Source organism: Xiphias gladius, chromosome 11, assembly GCF_016859285.1.
Source record: "Xiphias gladius isolate SHS-SW01 ecotype Sanya breed wild chromosome 11, ASM1685928v1, whole genome shotgun sequence".
Lineage (NCBI taxonomy): Eukaryota > Metazoa > Chordata > Actinopteri > Istiophoriformes > Xiphiidae > Xiphias > Xiphias gladius.
In genome coordinates this window covers 21,303,400-21,313,930 of record NC_053410.1, presented here as the reverse complement: position 1 = coordinate 21,313,930, position 10,531 = coordinate 21,303,400, and the positions used below count along the sequence as shown (strand labels likewise).

Below are 10,531 nucleotides of genomic sequence, written 5' to 3'. Positions count from 1 at the left end.
CCACAGTGTTACCTGTTACTGAGGTCTGGTTGAGGCTGTTTGCTTGTGATGTGCAGTGCAGTCCTCCACCTTGATGAATCAAAAGAATATGCTAATTGCTAAGACTTGATGTTTTAAGACATTCATCCCAGGTGAACTGCTGGTTGTGTGAGACGTGGCATGTACGCACTACGCCATGCCTCCTGTGAAACAGATGCCACATCTGTTTCCATAATACTTAGAAATAAGTCAGTAATCAATGATCACAGCTGTTCAATCATTCTGAACTCACTGTCATTTTAAGTATTTAAAACCACTTGTAAAAATTATGAATTCAGCCTGAGATTTTATCGTATAAATAGAGTTTTTAGCCCAAAAAACATGAGCTATAGTTCTTTGTGCGCGTGTGTGTGTGTGTGTGTGTGTGTGTGTGTGTGTGTGTGTGTGTGTGTGTGTGTGTGTGTGTGTGTGTGTGTGTGTGTGTGTGTGTGTGTTTCAGCCTTCATTTTTTTGCTTATTATAGTTTTTATTTTATTCATTTTTTGTTTGTGAGTCTGATGAGGGCTCACCCTTGACCTCCTCAGCAAAAATCTGCTTGGTAGCTTCTTCCAGCAGTGTCATATGTCCTCGCAGCGACACTGATATGGAGAAGGCATGAGGTTTCAGAGTCAAACCGTAGTTGTAGTCTAGTTTTGGCGGCCTGGCCGGGTCTGCAGTGATGTGGCACTGGTGGGCGATGAGCGCTGTGAAAAGGAACAGCTGCATCTTGGACAGTTCCTCGCCGATACAGCGCCGCTTGCCCAGGGAGAAGATGAGCACGCTGCTGGTCAGGTCCTTGTTCAGGGCTCCGTTCTGGTCCAGGAAACGCTGGGGGTCAAAGGTCTCTGGATGGGACCATACGGCTGGGTCGTGGTTGATGGACCACTGGTTGATGAAGATGACTGTGTTCTTTGGTATGTTGTAGCCCATGATGGAGGTGTCTGTGGTAGTGGAGTGGGGGATGGTGAGAGGGACGAAGCTTGTGAAGCGCATCACCTCGTAGATGAAGGCCATGATGTAAGGCAGCTGCAGCTGGTCCTCGATAGAAGGGAGCCTGCTGCGGTCCACCACCTTGTCCACCTCCTGCTGGAGTCGTACCTGCATCTCAGGATACCTACAGTGACAGGTGAGCATGTTTTAGGTGAATACCAAGAGGATAGAGGTTACATTCATCTCTTCTTAATCGCAGAATAAGTGAGCAGAAAATTGTATCTGACACTCACTGATATTTACCAGCCAAAGAAAATGCCCCGTGCCATTTGATCCGAGGGCCAATTTCATGGACACAGCCTACAGAAGTAGAATGACGATCTCTTCTTTTAAAACTGGGAGCTCAAGGTGTTGTATTTCAAAAGCCTGTTTTATTGTTAAATCCCAGGGACTGATGGGATTAAACAATCAAGCAAGATTAGAAAACGAACTCATGTCAAATCTGGCAAAGATCTTGCCACTTGTAACGTGAAATGCTGACTGGGCTCTTCATTCACTTTCAGCTCTTTATTTTCTGCTCCCAGTACGTGCCCGTGCCTCAGCTCCCCCACTAGGCTGTTACATAACACAAATGCTACTGAACTTCCTCAAGTCTGGATAGACTCAGCAGCAGGATGAGGGCTCACAGATTTATTATCTTGTTTTATTTCCCCTTACAATTTATATTGGCTATTGTTTATGCTTCTAAAAAGGTCAGGACATTAAAATGATCTGTGTAAAATGATAGGAAAAGGTGCTTACTTGACAAGTATGAGGATGATCCACTGCAGAGCAGTTGACAGTGTGTCCTGACTTGCTCCAAATATATCCCCAACAGTGGGGGACACGTAGTCCTTCCCTGCCGAATGTCCTGTTTTGTCTCTTAGTTGGTCCAGCGCCACTATAAAAGCATCTGTCATGTCCCTGATGGTGCTGGACTGGATTGTTTTTCTGTGTTCAATGACTTTATCTCGAATGAACATGCCAAACTCCAGGTTGAGCTTCTTGAAGTTGTCAAATATGGTTTTGATGGGGTTGGGGAAGTACTGGAGCCAGGGCATCACGTCCACTATGCTCCCGGCCCCCACTGTCTGAGTGAACTGGTCGTTCCTGCCCACCACCTGCCGAAACTCCTCGTCCTCGTAGGAGTACCTCTTCCCGAAGCACACCGCGCTCATTATGTTCGCCGTGGACACCACGAGATAGGTCATGGGCTGGAAATACTGGTGCTCCTTCGTTTTCCACACAAACAGCTGCATCAGCTCTTTGACCTCGCACAGGACGTGCTGCTCAAATGTCTTTTTGGTGTGTGGGTTCCCGGTGGAGAACATCCGCACGGTGGATTGGGCCACTCTGCGGTGCACCTTCCACCAGTCCGTGATGGTGCCAAACGCCAGGCTGTCCCCGTCGGAGATGTACTGGAAGGAGGTGAAATCCGGTCTGCCGGCAAAATCGGGTCCCTGCTTTACCAGCGCCTGTTTGATGGAGTCCCCGTTCAGCACCACCACGGTCCGAGAGCCCAGCTTGATCTGGAAGACGTTGCCGTATTTCTTCGCCATGCGCGCAAAATACAGGTGCGGTGCCTTGCCAAGTTGCGCGGCGTTCCCGATGACCGGCCAGGCGAGAGGGCCGGGCGGGCAGGAGATGGGCCGCTGCTGGAGCCACCGCGACAGGTGGAGGGAGAACAACAGAGTCACGCATGCCAGTAACAGAGCTCGTAGTGTCGCCGGGTCAATCCCCTCCCATGTCACATCCATGATGGGGATCCTGCGGAGGGAATGTGACGACAATATCAACGTTAAACGAGCATACTAGTAGATGTCTCATATATAGAATAGGGTGTAGGCTTGTGAAATTAATTGTAAAAAATAAATGGTGTTAAAACGGCAGGTGATTAAATACCTAGTCATGTCCTTGGTTCATCGAAAAATAAAAAATACCAGGCTTTGCAGTTTTCCCCAAATATTTAATGTTGTTTTTGATTCCAAAAAAAAAACAACAACAAAAAAACAACTTCAGATCCCACCTCAAATACCCATGACCTGAATGCACAGACTACATTTTTCAACCATCAAAACTATTAGGTTATTAGTTTAAGAAATCCTCCTCCGTATAGAAAACTGGTCAGATATACAGAGTCATTGCCAGAGCGCGCAGCCCGTTGTGCATCCACAGACAGTGTGTGAAGGCAGCGTGTGTGCCTGAGCTCCCTGCTCTCCGTCCGCAGCCTGCCCATGCTTTGAAGCCCCGCGGCACCGAGTCCAGCCATTTATCCCCAAGCAGCGCAGCATCACGGCCCGTCGGCGCCTGTGTGTGCCCGAGCCTGGTCGCAGTGGGCAGGTTTGTTGGAAAGGGTGTCACCCCACGCTCCCCCCACCAGCTCCTCCTCCACCCACCTCTCTCTCTCTCTCTCTCTCTCTCCCTCCCTCCCTCCCGCTGTCTGCCTCCCTCACTCACTGACAGAGCGCTCAAACTCCAGTTGTGCAAAGTTGAGAAAGGTAAAGTTATCTGAGGTGAGTGGATGTTCTTAGCCACCTTAAACCGTTTTTTATTATAACAATAATCGATGTCATAATCAGTATAAACACATTCAATTATTATTATTATTATTATTATTATTATTATTATTATTATTATTGGACTGGTGGTGGTGGAGATATATTAGTATCAGTTTTACTAGTTGCATGCTGTTAAATTTTTTTAACATTAATAATAATAATAACAATAATAGAATTAATAATAACGATGATGATAATACTAATAATGTTGTATAGTTCTTAAACACTGTTTCAGCTTGAATTTTTTTTTTTTTTCTCTTTCTTTTTCCTCAACGAGGCTCGAAAGTCAAAGTGCTTTACCCGAGGCTCGCACGCGGCCGCACCAGGCGTCGCGTTACGAATCTGCTCCTTTGAAAACTACGACCCCCCCCCCCCCCATCTTTTTTTAAGGAGGCTACGTGCTGTATGTCCAGATGGATGTTTGAAGCCTGTGCCGCGTTTGAAACACGGCGTCCATACATCAAGTGCGCACTGAAATTATAAAAATAGTTTGCCTCGCGAATTGGTTATATATAATTAAAACAAAACAAAAAAGCAACCCCAGTTATTCCAACGTGCATTTCGTGCTGAAACATTACACAAGAGGGAACCTGCACTGCTCCCACCTCCTAAAGGCGTTTGGTAGCTTTCCAGTTTTGTTTTTTTTTAGTTTTGTTTTGTTTCTTGATTTGGAGTGAGAACAGGGGTCTGTGGCCTAGTTGTTCAGTGCGACTGTTTGCACGGGATGAGCTCCGCGCTGTGTTTCCTCTGAGGCCGCAGTCTGAAGGTGTTGGGGGGGGGGTTACAATGCGTTTTTACCGTGGAGCCACCAGGAGGAGGCGAACCCACTAATTCCCCCTGATTAACAAACACCAGGGCCTGATCCTGTGGGGACACACTGCACCACCGTCAATACTTCACGCGTGAGGGGGAATGGAAACGCCCCGCTAAAGCTTCATCGACGCTGCCTGATGATCACCTGTTTGTTTCGGAAGGACCCGAAAATAAAATAAATGCTGCCCCTCTCTGCTCCGCGGCATGACCCTCAAAGACCCCCCCGTGACCCTCAGACGAGCCCCGTCATTTCAAGTAACTCTCAATTGCTTTTTCTAGCCGTTTGTCTGGATGTGTGTTTTATTCGGTCTGCAGAAGATATTTGGGTCCCCGTCCTGCGCAGGTCCGGCCCGGCCTGGTCCGGCTTCAGCACCGCGGACAGCGGCTGAGACAGACCCGGTGGTGATGCCCTCTGACCCTCCGGAGCTGCAGCTCCTCTGAGCTCCTCGGAGCTGCAGCCCTGTTCAGTTTGAACACTTTAACAGAGACTGAACACACACACATAAATCCACATTTGATTTGATACTACTCAATTTATTTTTGGGTTTTTTGAAATACTGAAATAAAAAAGACAGACCTTGTGTTTTATGGCTGAACCCTAAGGAGAGGTAGCTAAATATTGAGGCACTCTGAGGAATATATTGTAGGTTCCTACTTTATTCAGTACATAAAATACTGTCCTTACTCTACTTAACCAAATATTTGGATTTCTATAACATCACCAAAATCTCTAGGAAATTGTGTCTTTATGTTTTGCAATTGTCTTCTAATGATATTTTGAAACAGATTATATTTTATGATTGCTATTGTGTGGCTAGTCTACACAGTACAATATGAAATTTAAAAAAAAATTGATAATATTGAAACAATTTTTATAATCAGGTTTATGTTTTTTAAGTCAATGTTAGACCATCCTGTGGCCTAATAGCTTCATTATTGCATCTCAAAAACGATTGCATACTTGGCCTTTAAAGCTTTTCTGGATAGCAGAAGTTTACTAATAATGCATTTAAATTAAAATCTAAATAGAACCGTTTTATTATAAAGGTTTAATTCTAACATTTTCAATTTTCAATTTTTAACCAGATTACAATTATATTTAGAGAGAGTGAATAAAGAGCACACAGACACTTACTGAGTCAGGGTCCTCTGGTTGTCCTTCCCTCGATGAACCTCTAACAAGGTGACAGTATGGGATCTTGCTTTATTCCAGTAGTGAATGGTTCCATGAGGGTGGAGACAAGCTAGTGAATGAACAACTGGTCCCATCCTCCTTTACTGGCTGGACCCAGTTAGTAGACTAAACCCCAGCAGGTACCCCCTGTCTTTTATTCCACATAGTAAAAAGCATTCTGGATTTTCTCAGATCCTCTTATCTGGCCAGATAAAAGGCCTTTTTGCAAACCAGTAATTATTGAAACAAATATTATCTATAGCTGATAATACCCTTACTGATTAAAAACTGAAAAGGCAATATTTTTATTTGCTTGTTTTTTTTATTTGATTGGTTGTTTGTTTTTTGTTTTCTTTGTTATTCAGTTTTTTCCCCCCCCACAATAGTTTTAGATACAGTATCTGCTCTCAGGAAATTATCTGATCCACACACCCACAAACATACACACATCTCTCTGTCAAGTGTGTGTGTGTGTGTGTGTGTGTGTGTGTGTGTGTGTGTGTGTGTGTGTGTGTGTGTGTGTGTGTGTGTGTGTGTGTGTGTGTCTGTGTGTGTGTGTCTGTGTGTCTGCGTGTTTGTGTGTGTGTGTGTGTGTGCGCGTGTGTCTGTGTGTCTTCTGTGTGTGTGTGTGTGTGAGTGTCTGTGTGTGTGTGTCTGTGTGTCTGTGTGTGTGTGTGTGTGTGTGTGTGTGTGTGTGTGCGTGTGTCTGTGTGTCTTCTGTGTGTGTGTGTGTGTGTGTGTGTGTGTGTGTGTGTGTGTGTGTGTGTGTGTGTGTGTGTGTGTGTCTGTTTGTGTGGGGTCGGTGGTCAGACTAGTGATCCAGAACATCCCTCGGTCATAAGACTGAATTTTAACTGTTTTCTTAAAGGAGCACGTACTGTTGTCTGTGCTTGAAGGGTGATAATGAATTCAGCCCACGGTTTAATTCATTAAAATTTTTATTATCCCTGCAAGTTGATTAATATCCCAAGACCTTATATTTCTCTTCTATTGTTAAAACACAAAAAAGACAGTCCTTGTCTGATAAAAGTGGGACAGCCTCTTTCTTCCCCTAGAGAGCAAAAAAAAAAAAAAATCAACTTTGAAAAAGAAATAAATATAACTTTCTCCATTTTTAATCTTCACTGCATTTTGTATTCTAATTTGATAATAATCATTTGATTTGAAAACTTGTTATATGTAGTCTTTTTCATCTAAAATTCAATTTTTTTGGTCTTTTTTTCCACTTTTTCTCAGCTGTTTTGTGGGAGATAAACCATTAAACCACTGTTGCCAGGATTGCAGACTGCCGCAATCAATTATACTTACACGAGGATGCAGATATTTGAACTTCATTTTTTTTAGAATGTAAACATCGACATTTATAGATATCAGTGCAGTTTCATGCATGGAGTCAATCACCAGTAGGCTCTGTTTCTGTGTAGCCCTTAAACCCCACAGTTGTTTGTGTTTGGATGCCAAACCTCTGCCGTAATCCCCGTGTCGTGAGGTGACTTTAGCTGCAGAACAACCTGTAGGGTAGATGGGCCCACACAGTGGCCTCTGCCTTGGGCCCCCCAAAGCTCCTCACTGCGAGCAAGTTCAGTTTAAACACCAGTTTCCCTTCCCACTTGACTGACAGCTCAATTGCTCATCGCGTGTGAGTGAGCATGGAGGTCAGGGAGGAGCCCAGGAAGGTGTGTACAGGTGATGATTTGCTCAGACAGAAAAGGTACAGTTACATTGTAAAGATCCAGCCTGGCAGGCCAGTGATCATGTCTGATTCCAACAACATTTCTCACATTCAGAGCATAGTTTCATTCGGGGGAAATCAGAGTAAGCCATATCAGGAAGTTACATCATCTTCAAACAGGAATGATACATGAAATGGGCAATTACTTTGATTTACGCACATTTATGCACAGGACCTTGGAAGATCTGCACGCCTTCTTCTGCACTTACGGGGCTTATCTCGCTCTTTGAATCAATGCCGTGAACTCCTGGGGAAAACAGAGGAACAGAGTCGACTGCCCAAGGCTATTCTAAAGGTGCGGAGCAGTCACGCACATGTGCTTCATCATAGGGGTGACAACTGAAGGGAAAACCTCTGACAACTTCACAAAACACAGGTCTACGCTCTGTGTGTTTTTCAGGTTTAGGCACAGAATAAAGCTGCTAACACATAGATTTAAAATGTTTGCTCAACCTTGCTATAATAAGTTAGGAGAAGATTTTAGGACAAGTTTGTAATTAAACAACTAGAACTTATAAATGTTATTGACAAAAAAGCAATTTGAAGACAAAAGGACAAAACCCGAAAAATATAAAATTTTGGTATTTTTTTACCTTTAATTTAACAACAAACATGAGCCTCTATTAGGTTAATATGTTGAGATTTAGGACGATAGAGGTTTTCATCTATTGATGCACTAAAGTCCAGTGAAAGAAGATTTATACAAGGGAACAATGATACTTTTCCAAACCTGTAACAGGTTAATGAAATTATATCTATTATATTGCTTCAGCAGAGGCAAACAACTGCACTTAATTATTTTATTAACAGCTTTAAATCATAAAGGTTATTCAGAAACTGGCAGCCTGTTATTTCTGTGTCCTGTTTTCCAGTGAGCTGGAAAAACAATAGGGACTGAAAACTACAGGGAGTATACAGCACAATACAGCACTTCTTGGAAATGGACTTCATCTCTAAAGTAACTTAATCACAGGTAGAGACACTTGGAGAGTTGTCAGCTACAAAAAACATCTGACAGACAAGGCTTTGATGAGTTTTCAGAGCAACAAGTCGACTCTCAGGGCTCCAAAAGTGCCAAGCCATGGTGCATCGGTAAAGAAAAATGATTTAAAGCTGCACTAATAAAAAGTTTCATATTAACCATTGATCAAATGACTATGTGTAATGTGAGAGGATTTAGTTGTAGTGACAAACCCACAGAGAACTGTCACGTGGCTCTGTAGTTCTCCTCAGCTCTACAAAGAGTTTTAGTATCTTTCAGCTGTGTTTGTTTTGGTTTAACAGCAATACCTTATCCAGCTGCAGGAGGCAGCTGTCTCTTTGGCAAAAATGCTCTGATAAACCATCTGCGTGCTACCGACCTAGCACCAAATGGCCGCCAGATAAAGTTAGCAACTAGCTGGTGAACGTAGTGTAGCATTTAGCTGCTAATGAGACAGATATTTGTCACCAACTAAAGATTTGGTGAAGACCAAACCAGACCTAAAAGGAAACTGAATATCAGACTTACATTTGTTGGGTGGCCAGAATAACAAATGAATCAGCTAGATGTGTTTGATATTTCTGCTAGCATGTTTGACATAATGACTTTATATGTTGACAGTGCGTCAATGCTGTGTTTACAAATTCTTTGGCTGCCTCCAATAGGCCAATCAAAATCAACTGTTTTGCTTTCAAGCTGTATTAATGTTGAATCAGCAAATGTTAGCATAGCTTGCTAACTGGGACTTCAACAGCTAATAGCACAAGCACTTCTTTGTTCTGCTGCCCCCAAGTGGCCAAAAAATCAATTCATACTGCTTTAATATGACAGACAATCTTGACAATATATCAAAAAAACCCCAAACTCACTAAATTTGAAATTAACCAATAGGGATATGGTAAGAATGCTACATGTATATATTAAACTGACAAATACTGCTGCTTGGTATTCGACCTGATAGCACCCTCCACTGTCGCCATCTGTGCTTCAGGGATTTTATTTCTTGTCCAATTTAACCATCTACAACATTTAACCGTCAGGACAACATATGTACAAGTAGACAAGTGCCTACACACACACATGCAGAAACAGAGAGACACACACAGACACACACATCAGGATTGTCCGTATGGCCCCATCTTGTTAATTACTTTCCATTACAGATGAATCAACCCACCGCCGTGTGATTGGTCTGACTACCACCAAAGCAAACTGTCATCTGGCTTGGCGATGAGTCTGGGAGAGTTGAGCGCTGGGGCAAACCCTTTTACTTTGGTCCGACCGCGAGTGCCTCATTACGATTGAATGACTGCGGTGACTCCAAATGTCAAACTGTCCCCCTCCCCGATTCTCACCCCGATATTTCCCAGAAATCCACAAATCCTGTGTTTTTCTTTTCTACCAACGCCGAAAAAAAGCAGCCCTCTCCATCTAAGTTCAAGGGAGTGATGCTAATGAGTGTTCCAAGTATCCTAATGACCTTACAGATTAAATGAGCGCTCACTGAGGTACCTCTATCTGTATGGCTTTTTTTTTTTTTTTGTCCGGCCAAGTGCTCCGGAGGCCCTTGCCAAAGCGTAGTCACCAGCCCGTGAAGGCATCTCCCCTCTATTCTCACACTAAAAGGGCATTTTCCCCCTGAATTCTGAATCGGCGTGCATGTGGGATTTTTTTTGTCTTACTGGAGGAAAACCTTTTCAGGGGTCTGCGGAGTCCAGTTGAACTGTTGGTACTCCGTTGGAAAGAATGGGAGGCTTATTACGTGTTCAGCCGCATGACTGCGCTTTTCAAATCCACGCCAGCTAAAAAAGCCTTGCCCCCTTCTATCCTTGTAACTGTTGTAGTCAGTCATTGTTTTTATTGGCCTAATTGAAGAGACTGACAAGAAGCCCATGGAAAATAACCACTGAATAGAACGTGAATAGCTTTTAATGAAGGCGGAGGTGTTTTGTTTTTGTGGATTACTGTGTGAAAAGGAATGAACTGAGAATTATGTGAAAATGAATGTTGATGAAAAGTTGGATCATGACATCAGATCTGAAAATTGGTGGAGATACATTTTACTTTTTGTGAGTTTTGTCCCAATCTGCATTTAGCAAATGCTGCTCTGAGCAGTGGTGTGCTTACAAATGGTCGCTGTCCTGCAGGAAACTGTGAACCAAATGACTTGGGTACTATTCACATCTGATGTTAGTGCATAGTTTGTATATGTAAATGCGAATCCCACCTCATCCACAAAGCACACAGCTGTGCTCACACATATAGATGAATGCAGAGGAAAACCA

General features: G+C 43.4%; 1 protein-coding gene and 1 pseudogene across 1 annotated transcript; both read right to left on the bottom strand.

Annotated features, from left to right (window-relative positions):
* Nucleotides 1-496: 496 nt before the first annotated feature.
* On the bottom strand, nt 497-3,284 carry LOC120796037 (cytochrome P450 1B1). The gene is made up of 3 exons (XM_040138334.1): nt 2,890-3,284; nt 1,750-2,754; nt 497-1,132 (listed from the first exon to the last, which is right to left on the bottom strand). Exons 1-3 carry the CDS (start codon nt 2,895-2,897, stop codon nt 511-513), a joined length of 1,635 nt encoding a protein of 544 aa, XP_039994268.1. The 5' UTR covers nt 2,898-3,284; the 3' UTR covers nt 497-510.
* Nucleotides 3,285-4,247: 963 nt separating this feature from the next.
* LOC120796722 overlaps nt 4,248-10,531 on the bottom strand; it is a 34,367-nt pseudogene continuing 28,083 nt past the window's right edge.

Coding starts and splice junctions, on each gene's coding strand:
- LOC120796037 (XM_040138334.1), bottom strand. Junction 1,133..1,749: donor ATCATCCTCATACTTGTCAA/GTAAGCACCTTT, acceptor CTGTCACTGTAG/GTATCCTGAGATGCAGGTAC.